This window comes from Podarcis bocagei, assembly GCF_964188305.1.
Source record: "Podarcis bocagei genome assembly, chromosome: 11".
In the NCBI taxonomy this organism is placed as follows: domain Eukaryota; kingdom Metazoa; phylum Chordata; class Lepidosauria; order Squamata; family Lacertidae; genus Podarcis; species Podarcis bocagei.
The window spans coordinates 10716176-10730313 of record NC_138136.1 but is presented as its reverse complement, the minus strand read 5'-3'; the positions used below and the strand labels follow the sequence as shown (position 1 = coordinate 10730313).

Below are 14138 nucleotides of genomic sequence, written 5' to 3'. Positions count from 1 at the left end.
TACTCTAAAGCTGTTTTACACAGTGGGGAGATCTGGAAATGATTATTATAGGTAGGAAAAATAAGCACGGGCAATGACAAAGCCAGTTCTACATTTTCTAAGACTGCGAGGCATTTTTATGGTTGACTCCAAGTTGGCATGTTTTCTTATAACTAGGAATCCCATCTAACTTTATGTCTAAAGACTATCAAACGTATCAGTAATTCATGTTTCAGCTTGATTGCAGACTCTCTCTGTAGAATTTAAAACTTCAAATCCTGTGCAATATTTCACTATCTCTCCCCCCCCCCCCATCTCTGCAATTTCAACATTCATTATTTTAGTTCAAAGTCATTCCGGCTTGCTCTCTTTTATGCTCATGATTAAACTCTCTGAATGTGGAAAATAAACGGCAAGATTGAGCTTCTGAAGTGGCATGTCACATATTTGTGGGATTACAATTTACAGAAATCTAGGCACTCCACGTCTTATTAAAGAAATAGTCTCGAGGGAACGTTCCGCAGCATCGCTGGAAGATGAATGTCGGATTGTACAGATGAATGGAAGATTTACTGCACATGTAAAGGCAAACTACAGTTTTGTGGCACGACAGAAATTCCCGATGTTAAATTATAACGTTCTCTTCCGTTCTTGTAAATGGTGTGGCAGCTGAAAGTTGTCATTAAATGCAGACTTCAGTGAAAAAGGATGGTCATAATGGAAACAAATAGGGTGGGGGAAAATCTTCCTTCCTCTCTCACTCTTACTCTGTTTCCCTCCTCCCACTGCATGACCATAAAGAATTGGGAACAGTCGTAATCCGGCAGGGAGGCTGTTCAGGCACACATGTGCAGGCTGTTCCCTTTATTGTCTAGCTTTCATCATAGACTCACATTTCCTACCTGTCACCACAAGGGGTGTCCAGGACACATTATGAACGTGAAGCTTCAGTAACCAAACTGTACAGGGTAGTCGAGCAGTTTAGCTCTGAGTGATTCTGTGAAATTAGAGGAGAGATTCTTGCAGCTGCTCTTCGGGGATTGCTGTTGTTGGCGGGGGGAGCAGATCTTGTGGTGTGTGTGTGTGAGAGAGAGAGGAGGGAGCGAGAAGATGCAGAGTGCATTTGACTGAGCTCCTTGGCTACTGGGAAGCATTGAAAGACAGGCAGAGAGAGAAAGAGAAAGGAGAGCAGAGGAGGCAAGGACAGGACTGAAGTGCAGAGCAGCTGTGCCTGTTTCCTAATACTCTGGCACTTTTGGGTGCCTCCATCAATGAGAACATGGATTCTTTCACGGAGACCTTATTCAAGCTGCTGTTTCTGGTCCTTTTTCACCACTGGAATATATTAGTAGCAGGGAACAAATGTAAGTATTGCAAATGGATTTTTAAACTTGTACCAGCTTGTCCTGAGAAACTTACAGCTTATTGTAACGAGATCTAGACTTAGAAATGCAGTTCTTCAAAGAAATCAGTGTTGCTGGGGAAAAATAATAATCATGCTAACAGCAGGTAAATGAGATGAAAATGTTCCAGGGGCTCAGAAATGCAATTTCCCATATTTCATCATTTATTGTTTTTACCAGACTGTAATCAGAGCACAGTGTGGACTAAGCCAGCCTCCAAAATAATGTGCAATTTGCATTTCACTATTTAACTGCATGTTCTCCTTTTATTTCTTTTTTCTTAAAAAAATAAAATGCTACCCATATATCAGCACAGTATTTTGCAAGGAGTTAAGTCATTTATGGGGATTAGAGGCACACTGATATTTGCTGCTACTGCTACTGCTGCATCAGCTTGGCTTTTAGCAATGTATAATTTCCCCTGTATATCCTTGAATTATGAGGAACTCCTTTGTACTGTAGAGCACAAGTGCATGGCAAATGTAACTGAGGAGCGAATGTTGAGAATGAGCTTTTACAGGATGCTCATCGATTACACAAAGGTTAATGTTCATGTGTGACCAGAATGTTAGCTGCAGCATGTAAAGTTTTCCCCCCTCAATAAAACCTGAATGTTAGAATTGTAAAGGAAAGCCTACTGAAACTCTAAAACTTAAGAGTCACAGCACAATCCTATACATGCTTACTTGGAAGTAAGTACCACTATGTTCAATAGGGCTCACTCCCTGGTAAGTGTTTTTTTAGGATTGCTGCCTCAGCCCCCTGGAATTTGGAGTAAAAAGCTTCCAAGGTTGAATCAGATATGACTGTCTTTGGTATGTACAAAGCGCATCACAGACGAATGTCTGAGTGCGCTCAATTTTATGTACTTGATAATTGATCTCAGGGGTCCTCAAAGCCCTCATAAAACATAGGCTTCATTTTGCACTAACACTGCAAACCTATGCATGTCTATTTGAAAGTAAGTTCCATTGAATTCAATGGGTGTTCATTCCCAGGGAAGTGTGTGCAAGACTGCAGCTTAAACGACCTAGCTGCTGTTTTAAAATTTGCATACTTCTTTCATTGGAGGTGCCCCATGTGCAGTGTGGGAATCAGAGTAAAAAAGCGGTGTCTATAGTTGGAGGAACCAAGTGTTGGGGCTTGTAGGAATTCATGAATAGCATTGGACCACTGTTTGAAGGGACAGCTCCTTGAGAACATCTAAGCAATAGATGAGGAAAGTGGAAGTTCTGAGATTTCATCAGGTGCTTTGTGCTTTAAAGGCTTAGAACTGATATGTGCTATCACAGAAACAACAGATGCTCTGCAGAACCAAACTGATCTTTTGTTATCATCCAGTCATGCTACCTCATTTGACATTCAAGTGCACACAGCAATCCTGAACATGAATAACAAGTTTTTCCTGTTAGCCCCCCTACTGCAATTTATCCAGATTTGGTGGTGTGTGTTTGTGTGTGTGTGTGTTTAGAAACAATTTCTTCATCCTTCTGCTTTGTGTACTTCATGAATTTAAAAGGCCATCATAATTGAATTTCACATTAATAACATTTTGCACTATGCACAGAATTAAATCGGATGCTTGCAGCAAGATGTACTAAATCTATAGCAAACTAGGACAGGGAACTATAATGAAACAGCAAAGCACTAGAGGTCACTCTTACAATTTAGGAAGCAAGGCTCAGAGACGTATATAAATATATATATATATATATACAGAGAGAGAGAAAGCAAACATCCTCTCAGCACAAAATAATGATGGATAAAAACATCAAATATGTGGACGGATTACCGCATTTACTTTCTGACACTTTGAGACAACAAAATTCTGATTTATTGAATGCTAGGAAGATACCGCTTTTCATGTGAAGCAATAATGCCTTTGCGATCTAGTGAATAATAGTCCTTCTTCAAACATTCAGGTGAAGAATGCAAAAATCAGTGAGTTTCTTCAGCTTTACGTAGGGGGTGAATATTATAATTTTCAAAACAACTAATAATTGTGATATTTAAGCATATATCCCAACCTTTCCCAAAGACTCCGGTTGGGTAGTACTATATTGGTTGCAGATGTTATCCTTCTCTGTTAGTAATAGTGTCCTCATAACACCCCCTCCTATAAATTCCCATTGCACATCAAAGTTGCATTATACTTTTAATGCCATGCCCTTTCTTTGATAATTGGTGGATATACATCCCTGCAACCTTTTAGTGAAAATTTGTCAGGAAGTATAAAGGTCTATTTATAATTCCCAGTTTACACATCTGCCTTGGACTTCCAATATTGCTTCAGCTATTATATTCCTTGCATATAGAAGTCACAAAAATATATAGTTGGGTCAGTAAACACCAAGGCTTCCAATTAAATACTACAGTGTTCTTCCATGTGTAGCTTTAGTTCAATCATATTACCCTTATGTAAAGCACTGTGTTTAGTGGGGCTTACTCTCAAGGAAATGGATATAGGATTGACACTTTCTTAAAGAGACAGGGTATAATTATTACTCCTGGGAAGTAAACAAATAAATACAGATGGAAGGATGTGCATGGTGAGAAAAGTGACTCTCAGTGATTTTCTTTATGAAGGATCTCAGCTTTATTCTGAGATATGAGGTGATACTCTCTAATTCCAGATTAATATGTCATTCCTATGGGTTGCTCTGATGCTAAGACCTTGAGATCCACTCTTAATTTTTTTGTTTTTTGTTTATAATCCCTGTCCTTGCTTAGGGCAACTATATATTAGTGAAATAATGGGTTGCATCAAAGTCCTATTCAGAGTAGACCACTGAAAACAATGGACTTAAGTTAGTCATGGCCATTGAGTTCAGTGGGTTTCCTCTGAGTACAACTTAGATACAACCCAACAGATCTCTTTTACTGACAGTTGACTTTGCCATAATTGCATCAATTCAATTCAAAGCTTGCCAGCTTTTAGAGAATATATTACAGAATTTGAACAGTCCATTTTGTTCACAGACCCTTTTTCACATATATCATTGTTTTGAACATTTCTAGCATGAGTCAGAGATAGCCCACCATTGGGGGGAAAACAACAACAAAAAGTACATGCTTATTTAAGATATCAGAATTTGGTCAGCCTTATCAAAGGAAGCCTAAATGTATGACTTCGAAAGGCACATATTTTACTTGTTTCCTAAATATTATTGAAAGTTGGGATGTCAAGTATGGGAAATATTGTTACTTTTTAAAGAAGCAAGCAAAAAAGTTGTATCTACCTGGAGAATTCAAACTTATAAAGCAATTCAAAAACACACAAGTGTTACAACCATTACAACCATAAATAAAAAATTGCAAAGGGTCACAATGAAGCATTCAGAGTACATTTGGAAGTTTTGCCAATAGAGCCACTTTAGGTCTTTTTTGTTTTTATTTTCTTTTTCAAAGTTTATTTTTATTTGAAGATGGTTCCATAGCAGTTTATCAGCCAGTTGGCATTACAGCTCCTACCTCTGAACCAGAAACTGTGACATGAAACTTTGATATGTGTGACAGCGCCTTTGAAACTCTTTAGAAATGAAGTGTTATGTAAAACAAAATTAAACTTCATAAACATTTCAAGTCATCTGTGACTGAAATTTTTCAGATTAGTTTGATCTATGTGTGGAAACGCAACTGCCTATGCAAATATTTTTCACGCAAGATGTCTTGCAATTTCTGCAGAACAGAGCTGGGGGGGCGCTTTTAACTGACGCCTCCTCTGTATTCATAGCATGATTTAAATCCTCAAACCAACAAATGCAATTAACTTGGTTTTTTGGTTGCAAGAGTTTTTGTGGCACCTTAAAAGCAACCAGATTATTGTGACCTGAGCTTTCGTGGACTACAGCTGATGAAGTGGATCATGAAAGCCTATCTGAAAACTGGCTTCTTAGCCTTTAAAGTGTGACAATACTACTTCTTTTACTAGTATAGTGTTGTTGTTTAGTTGTCTTAGTTGTTTTCGACTCTCCGTGACCCCATGAACCAGAGCATGCCTTGGAAACTCTCACTTTCTTCTCAAAGCTATTCCTTTTTTATGTCCATGGAGTTTTCTTGGCAAAATACTGGAGTGGTTTGCCAGTTCTTTCTCCAGCTGGATCACATTTAGTCTAAACTCTCGGCTATGACCTGTCCATCTTGGGTGGCCCTCCACGGCATAGCTCATAGCTTCTCTGAATTATTCAAGCCCCTTCGCCACGACAAGGCAGTGATCCATGAAGGGGCAGTATAGTGTAGGGCATCCTAAATTATTCTATTGGCAGGATGCTGGTTAGACTGTCAGTGCAATCCTGTAAATGTATAGGATTCAGAAGAGTGCCACTGAGTTCAATGAGGGTTACTCCCAGCCAAATAAGTGGGCATTGGCTTGCCATCTTAATCAATGCAATCCTATACATGTTTATTCAGAAATAAGGCTCATTGGATTGTATCCAATTATCTTTGATCCAGTGTAGCTTCCAATTAACAGAACAGGGATCAGAACAACCTTCAGCAGTCTCCTACACTACCTCCCATGCTGTTCCAAAGGGGGACAAGCAGGAGAACTGTCAAATATCACCTTCATGACTGATCCAATGATAGAAGATTTGGATCACAGATTCTTCTATCAGAGGTAAAGATGGGGGAGGAATTCAGTTTGGTCCACATTTCAAAATGCATCCAATCTAGTTCGCAGTTTCTGAAACAATATGCAAAATGAAGCACAGCCATCCTTTGAACTTCTCACTTTTCTGAATTTTGCAATTCAGTTCTTCAAAGAAGTAATGTGCATTAAAATGCATATACTAAGATGAATTGTAGATAAAATGCATATATTATTTAAAATAGCATACAGCATGCTTTGGAGAAAAAATAAATATTAGGTAACTTATGCTTTGTAAAACTGTTCGAATAAGGCAAAATTGCATACAAAAAAATGCATGCATTAGGAGAATTTTGCAGTAATTAGGATTTCAAAAAAGAAAGAAAAAGGAAAGAATTTGCAACCTGATGTGGAAATATGGAGATCTAAACTGAAAACTAGAAATATGAGAAACTGGGAGAAATTAAAATTGACAGATTTGCCCACCCATAGGAGGAAGGGATCTTGGATTAATACAGTATTACATAGAATGAGTAATCAGAAAGAGAATATTTCCTTGAAGTTCACTGTTACTGGATATGAATCATAATAAACTCGTCTTTATAAGTTCATAATTTTATCCTCTCTTCATTTTATTTGAGACGTTTATAATAGTTAAGGAGGAATTTACTGGCTGATCTCACTGCCACAGCCTTGACCGAACTCATAGAAATGTGGAAGCCCAAGTGAAGTTATCTCAATGGAGTTGTGATTAAGAGGGTCATTATTATAGCATAATAATATAATCATAATAAGTGATGCATCTTTGTGGCACTTCCCAGAGAACCATATAAGGCAGACTCAAGAGTGTTTTGTCCATGTACCCCTTCTGTGATTTGTGCCCTCAGCCGATGTTCAGCCATACCGACTCTTGACACCGGCCCTGAGGACAAGGAGCTGAAACCAAACACTTAGTACAAAAGGTGGACTTTAGGAACATAGGAAACTGCCATATACCAAGTCAGACCACACTCCATTTAGGTCAGTACTTGCCTATCCTGTCTGGCATAGGCTTTCCAGGGTATTAAGCAGGGCCTCTCCCATCCCTACCTGTAGATGTTAGTGATTAAACCTGAGGCTTTCTGCATACAGTGTTGGTACTCTGGCAATGAGGAGAAGTATTTGTTGAATGGTCACTGTAAAATGTGAAGGCTCATTATTATTTCACAAGTTGTGTATGTCTTTAAGGGCCAGGGCATATAATGAGACCCAGCCTTGCAGCTGTGAAACATAGCAGGTGCTGCTAGGTTGTGTTAATTAAGCTGTGTCAGCATTTGGTCATAGTATATAAGGAGCAGCACCTAGCTCTCCCATTACCCTGGGGGTGGGTTGGTGCATGTTTGTTGTTACCTTTAGTGTAAAAGGAGTTTTTGTTTTGTTATTAAAACCTTGTTTAAGATATTTTTGAGTTCCTTGTTATGCATGGTCTCCCCAGCAAGCTCTCTGCAGCGCTACTAAACTGCAAATATCCAACAGTATTCTCATAAGCTGTCCTGAGACAGACTGAAAGAGCACAGCACAGAAGTGGTTGCAGTTTAAGAAAGCTAGAGACTTTGAAATGATTGAGGATGATATTGTTGGAGGAGTAGGCAGGGATATACCAGGAGGAAACTGGGAAAGTTAAACAGAAAGCTGCAATTCACCAGTGAACAAACAGGGACCAATGGAAAGAGCAAGAAAAGAGTGGCAATAAGAGAACAACTGAACTGCAGTGTTGAGGTTTATCTTTCTTTTCAAAATTCTGGTTTCCAGGCGAAAATCTCCACACATATGGCCATAAATAGTTTTGTCCACATGACCTGTTTTTTATTAGCCACAAACAACTGTAAACGAAGGGTACCAACTAAAGTTGCTTTGCTAGAGATGCTTAAATATATCACGAATTACTTGAGAATATACCTTTCAATTGCACCACCAAACATACAAGTATTAGCTAGAATCCACAAACTGCTTATTTTGGGATTACCTAACGTAGGATTACCTGGGGATGTGCAATTATTGAATTGTTTGCTTGTATTTGCAGATTATACCGTAGTTTCCATACACTGTACTTATGAATATATTCACTCACACCTGCTAGCTAAGAAACAGAATGTGAGAATTTGGCCCTCTTTGGTAAATTCTGAGCAGTTCTGAGCATGCAGCTTCTAAGCATGCCTCTGTATTACATAATGATTTTTAACAGGATGAAAACTTGTTATTCCTGATGTCCCATTTATGGATCCTTTTTTCCTCCATATTCTTTGTCAATGCTTCCCCCCCACAATAATAATGTTTAGGGGTACTCTCATTTTCCTACTCGTATTGAAATATTGCCCCTCAATGAGACCAAACTTAGATTCACAAAATGTTTAGGGGTATGCGTACCCCTGCTTCCCCCCAGGAAAAAAGCACTGTGCTTTGTACCTTCCCTGTAGATTTTGTTTTGTTTATAATCGAGATTTCTCAGTGAACCATAACCAAAAGAGACCACAATCAGCAGTGTTCCATTTGATGAAAACTTCGACTACACTATTGTAGTCTGCCAAATATGTAATTTAAATGATTCCATATTAGGGGTGTGCACTGACCACAAAATTAAGTTCAGACCTTGATTCATTTCTTCAGGAAACAGTCCATCTTAGGTGCTTCAAAGGCTGCTGAATAGGGTTAAGGGCCCATCCGAACTCACTTCACATCCCACTCCAATTCACTGCTGGGAACTGAGAAAACAGTATAATCCTTTTACCCTTCTGACAGAAGTGGATAAAATTTGCAGGCATACTAGCCCCTCAACAGAGGATAAAAAATGTCAAAGCAATGGCAAAAGAATCCAGAGCTTTTGTGCATCTATAACTTTTTAATATTTTGATAGAACTAGGTGAAATTTGCAGGAGAATAGGTGCATTCTTTTCCTGCAAAGACAGCTGTTAAAGCTTTGCAATGAGTAAAAAAGGAATCCCTTAATTTCCGCCCCCCAAGTTGTGGACAAATTGCAGACATGAGAGAGATTATTCTGGGGAAGAAGCCTGCCAAACAGCAGACATATAGGTCCAAGCGATTTGGGCAAGGCACTTTTCAAGTTGACTTGGAGTGGGAAAGAACGAAAAGAAATTATCTTTCAATGCAAAAATCATTGCCTGTCAAAACAAACTTGACATGTCATTCACAACAGAGCTCTTCCTCTGCTCTCCCCATCCTGGCATCTTTCTCAAGCTCAGTGACATACCGTATTTTTCGCACGATTGGACGCACCGGACCATAGGACGCGCCTAGTTTTTTGGGGGGGAAATAAAGGAAAAAATTTTTCCCTTTATTTCCCCCCCAAAAGCAGGTCAGGGAAACCGAACCAGGTCGAGGAACAGCGGGATAGTGGCGCTGCGCCTCCCTGCTGTCCCCCGAGCTTGTGGGGCTGGCTGATGTCTGCCTAGCGCACGGGGCGCTCTGCTTCAGGGCGCCCTACCCGCCGGGCGGCAGGCTGCTATCCGCAGCTTGGGGAGCCTTGTGGGGAACTGCTGCAGGGCTCCCCACGCTGCGGATGTATGCCTGGCGCGAGGGGCGCTCTGCTTCAGGGTGCCCCACCCGCCGGGCGGCAGGCTGCTATCCGCAGCGTGGGGAAGCTTGCGGGGAGCTCCTGCAAGGGTCCCCATGCTGCGGATGTGTTCCCAAAGCGCCGGGAGCTCTGCTTTCAGGGCGCCCGACGCTCCGGGAAGCAGGCTGCTATCCGCAGCCTAGACACGGCTAGCGGAGCGCTAATCCCGAAGCTTGGGGCGTGCGGAGCTCAGCGTGCCCCAAGCTTCTGGGCGCCGGCAAGGTCTCCGCTAGCCCTGGGAGAGCCCCGCGACGTCGCGGGGCTCTCCCAGGGCTAGCGGAGACCTTGCCAGCACCCAGAAGCTTAGGGCGCGCTGAGCTCCGCACGCCCCAAGCTTCGGGATTAGCGCAGTGGTCCGCTAGCCCTGGGAGAGCCGTGCGACGTCGCGGGGCTCTCCCAGGGCTAGCGGAGACCTTGCCAGCACCCAGAAGCTTGGGGCGCGCTCAGCTCCGCACGCCCCAAACTTCGGGATTAGCGCAGTGGTCCGCTAGCCCTGGGAGAGCCGCGCGACGTCGCGGGGCTCTCCCAGGGCTAGCGGAGACCTTGCCGGCACCCAGAAGCTTGGGGCGCGCTCAGCTCCGCACGCCCCAAACTTCGGGATTAGCGCAGTGGTCCGCTAGCCCTGGGAGAGCCGCGCGACGTCGCGGGGCTCTCCCAGGGCTAGCGGAGACCTTGCCGGCACCCAGAAGCTTGGGGCGTGCTGAGCTCCGCACGCCCCAAGCTTCGGGATTAGCGCAGTGGTCCGCTAGCCCTGGGAGAGCCGCGCGACGTCGCGGGGCTCTCCCAGGGCTAGCGGAGACCTTGCCGGCACCCAGAAGCTTGGGGCGTGCTGAGCTCCGCACGCCCCAAGCTTCGGGATTAGCGCAGTGGTCCGCTAGCCCTGGGAGAGCCGCGCGACGTCGCGGGGCTCTCCCAGGGCTAGCGGAGACCTTGCCGGCACCCAGAAGCTTGGGGCGCGCTCAGCTCCGCACGCCCCAAACTTCGGGATTAGCGCAGTGGTCCGCTAGCCCTGGGAGAGCCGCGCGACGTCGCGGGGCTCTCCCAGGGCTAGCGGAGACCTTGCCGGCACCCAGAAGCTTGGGGCGTGCTGAGCTCCGCACGCCCCAAGCTTCGGGATTAGCGCAGTGGTCCGCTAGCCCTGGGAGAGCCGCGCGACGTCGCGGGGCTCTCCCAGGGCTAGCGGAGACCTTGCCGGCACCCAGAAGCTTGGGGCGCGCTCAGCTCCGCACGCCCCAAACTTCGGGATTAGCGCAGTGGTCCGCTAGCCCTGGGAGAGCCGTGCGACGTCGCGGGGCTCTCCCAGGGCTAGCGGAGACCTTGCCGGCACCCAGAAGCTTGGGGCGTGCTGAGCTCCGCACGCCCCAAGCTTCGGGATTAATGCAGCGCTCCGCTAGCGGTGGGAGAGCTGGGTCTCCCTCTGCTAGCAGATAGCTTCCTGAAGCCTGGAGAGCGAGAGGAGTCGGTGCGCACCGACCCCTCTCACTCTCCAGGCTTCAGCGAAAGCCTGCATTCGCTCCATAGGACGCACACACATTTTCCCTTGCTTTTTAGGAGGGAAAAAGTGCATCCTATGGTGCGAAAAATACGGTAGTTTTGCTCTTGCAGAGCTGCTCCTTCCCCCAATAGTATAAAGATACAAGAAGAGCCTTCTGAATTAGATCAGTGGCCCATCTAGTCCACCCTGTTCTCATAGTGGCCAACCAGATGTTCATGGCAAGTCCCAAAGTGGGACTTGAGTGCAATAGCACTCTCTCCACATATGACCAGCAGCTGGCATTCAGAGGCATATTGCTTCTGTGGTGGTGTAGTGGTTAAGTGTGGTAGACTCGTAATCTGGTGAACCGGGTTCACGTCTCTGCTCCTCCACATGCAGCTTCTGGGTGTAGTGTAGCCAGTGTAGTATAGTGTAGCCAGTGTGGTGTAGTGGTTAAGAGCGGTGGACTCGCGATCTGGGGAACCGGGTTCGCGTCTCCGCTCCTTCACATGCAGCTGCTGGGTGACCTTGGGCTAGTCACACTTCTCTGAAGTCTCTCAGCTCCACTCACCTCACAGAGTGTTTGTTGTGGGGGGAGGAAGGGAAAGGAGAATGTTAGCCCCTTTGAGACTCCTTCGGGTTGTGATAAATCCAAACTCTTCTACTCTTCTTCTTCCAATAGTGGAGGCAGAATATAATAACCTTGGTGAGTAGCCATTGATAGACTTACCCTCCATTAATTTGTCTAACCCTCTTCTGAAGCCATCCAAATTGGTGGCCAACACTACTTCCTGCTGGAGCAAATTCTATAGTTTTACTATGTGCTGCGTAAATATTTTGTCTATCCTGAATCTTCTAGTATTCAGCTTGATTGGATGCCCATGAGTTCGGGTCTTACGAAAGAGGGAGAAAGGTCTTTTCCTACCTTCTTTGTCCATACCATGAATAATTTTATACACCTCTATCATATCTAAATTTATCAACCATGGAGGAGCTTCCCATCTGTCATCTGGCTACATTCTTGATAAATTTAGAGATACTGTGTTGCTTTTAGTAGATACCTGCCTGCAATATCATCATCATCATCATTAGTCTGAATTTCTGAGATGCTACGAAGCACTTCAGGGCTTCCTGTTTCAAGTTGTGCAGCATCCTACAGATCCCACTTTGTCACAGACAAGTCCAAAAGCCCTCTGAGACACCCCACTTCAGTTCAGATTTGGTATTCATCTGGATCTGATACAAACTCTGGCTGTATATCTGGTTGCTTTTGTGATCAAAACAGCAAGCAACAACTAGACAGCTGTTTAAACTCTTTTTAAATTCTGTAAACAAGCATAGTCTCCATAGCAGCCAATACAACCTATATGTGAGTGGGGTATGTGCTATGTATGAGTAGTGTGGCTTTTATTGTAGTGTTTGCCAACCAAACCTTGTTCCTCCATAAATTCATTTCATAGAGCCAAGAACTGCAATGGGGTTTTCCATTGAGCTGGAGTGAGAAAGAGACATGCTCTTGGTCCCACATCTTCTGCTACATTAGGTCTTTAAGCAGAGGCTTGACAACCATATGTCAGGAGTGCTCTGATGGTGTTTCCTGCTTGGCAGGGGGTTGGACTCGATGGCCCTTGTGGTCTCTTCCAACTCTATGATTCTATGATTCTACATCCCTGTCAGTAACCCACAGCCCTCCATGTATTAGGATAGCTGTTAACATTTCCCTTTTTTAAAGGGAAATTCCCTTATTCTGAATAGGATCCCTCACAAGAAAGGGGAAAAGTTGACAGCTATGTGTATTATTGGCTGGATTTTTGCATTGGGGAGCCTTTTCTGCTGGTGAAGGTTCCCTGCGTGATCTAGAACCCTTGTATTCCAGGGTTCTAAATCATTTGGAAGGTCCTACACAAGTAGTTCAGGCTTTCTTTTTCAGACATTTATCCTTCTAAAGTATTATCTTTCTCCCTCTTTTCCTTTGTGTTTTCCCTAAAGTTGTGATAAGCAATAGAGGAACAGTTAAGAGTTAGCCTCAAGGGACCAAAAAAAGCCCAATGAAAGCAAAACAAAAGACACCACAAGGAAGTTGAAAAGTACATGGCTTAGTCAAACTGGCATGGAAAATTCTCTCCTAGCCCCTGTGAAAGGCAAACAGCTGAGCTCATGCTGTTCACCACCAGATTTCACATTTCCCAAATGTTCCAGTACAGTAGGGTATTAGAGTGTAAATGTATGTCTTGAGAAAAAGTAAAGTACATTTGGAAATATGTACTTTGAGGGGGGAAATATGTTTTAAATATACTGTAACTATTTAATTATATGTTTTTGTCTGGATTTTTTTTTAAAAAAACCCTCAACAACACAACAACTGTAGATTAATACTATAATGGAAGGGGATAGGCATATGATGTTCAAGTCACATAGACCTGAAATATACTGATTTTTTTAAAAAAAATTCTAAATGCTATCGTATGTCTCCTTCTTCCTGAAGAGGAATGGGTTGCACTTCGAAGGCCAAACTTTAAAAGGGTGTGATGCAATAGGCTTAACTATGGCATGGACAGGTGGAGTCCTCTCAACCCCAGGCAACTCCCGAGTGGAATAATGACTCAAGACAACGTGCTATGGGATTAAAATTGGCCATGACTTTATTAAGTTTCAGATGCAGGGAGACCTTGGCTCAGGCATTGGGCGTTTATCCTTCCCAGTTCCCAGCCGGGGATCTGGGAAACATCTGGGTTATCCAGAATGTGTGGGGATTGGGCTGGCCTGGTTCTGAACTTAAAGCAATATAGAATGCTGCAGTAATCTACAATGCTGTACATGCAGGCTGTACTGATTTAGATCCTGTACACGTTCTGTTCTAAAACAAAGTTCTGGGACTTTTCAATGGGAGCACCTTCGCTGCCTGCCTCTTCCTCTTGGTGCCAGTGCCTGTCTCTTTTCTGTACACTGGAAACATTATGCGACACAAGCTGAATCACAGAGTTGGCATCTTTGGATTATTTATTGTTTTATTATTGAATTTCTATACAGTGGTATCTTGGGTTACATATGCTTCAGGCTACATACGCTTCAGGTTACAGACTCTGC

At 43.6% G+C, this 14138-nt stretch overlaps 1 protein-coding gene across 3 annotated transcripts in view; it reads left to right on the top strand.

Annotated features, from left to right (window-relative positions):
• Positions 1 to 866: 866 nt before the first annotated feature.
• The window catches only part of CNTNAP4 (contactin associated protein family member 4), a 274373-nt gene continuing 261101 nt past the window's right edge, over positions 867 to 14138 (top strand). Inside the window, exon 1 of one of the 3 annotated variants that reach the window (XM_081213564.1) lies at positions 867 to 1343. In XM_081213564.1, the coding sequence (XP_081069690.1) occupies positions 1259 to 1343 (85 nt within the window). In that variant the 5' untranslated portion in view covers positions 867 to 1258. The remainder of the gene's footprint in view (positions 1344 to 14138) is intronic. The other 2 variants (XM_081213562.1, XM_081213561.1) reach the window with 2 other exon arrangements.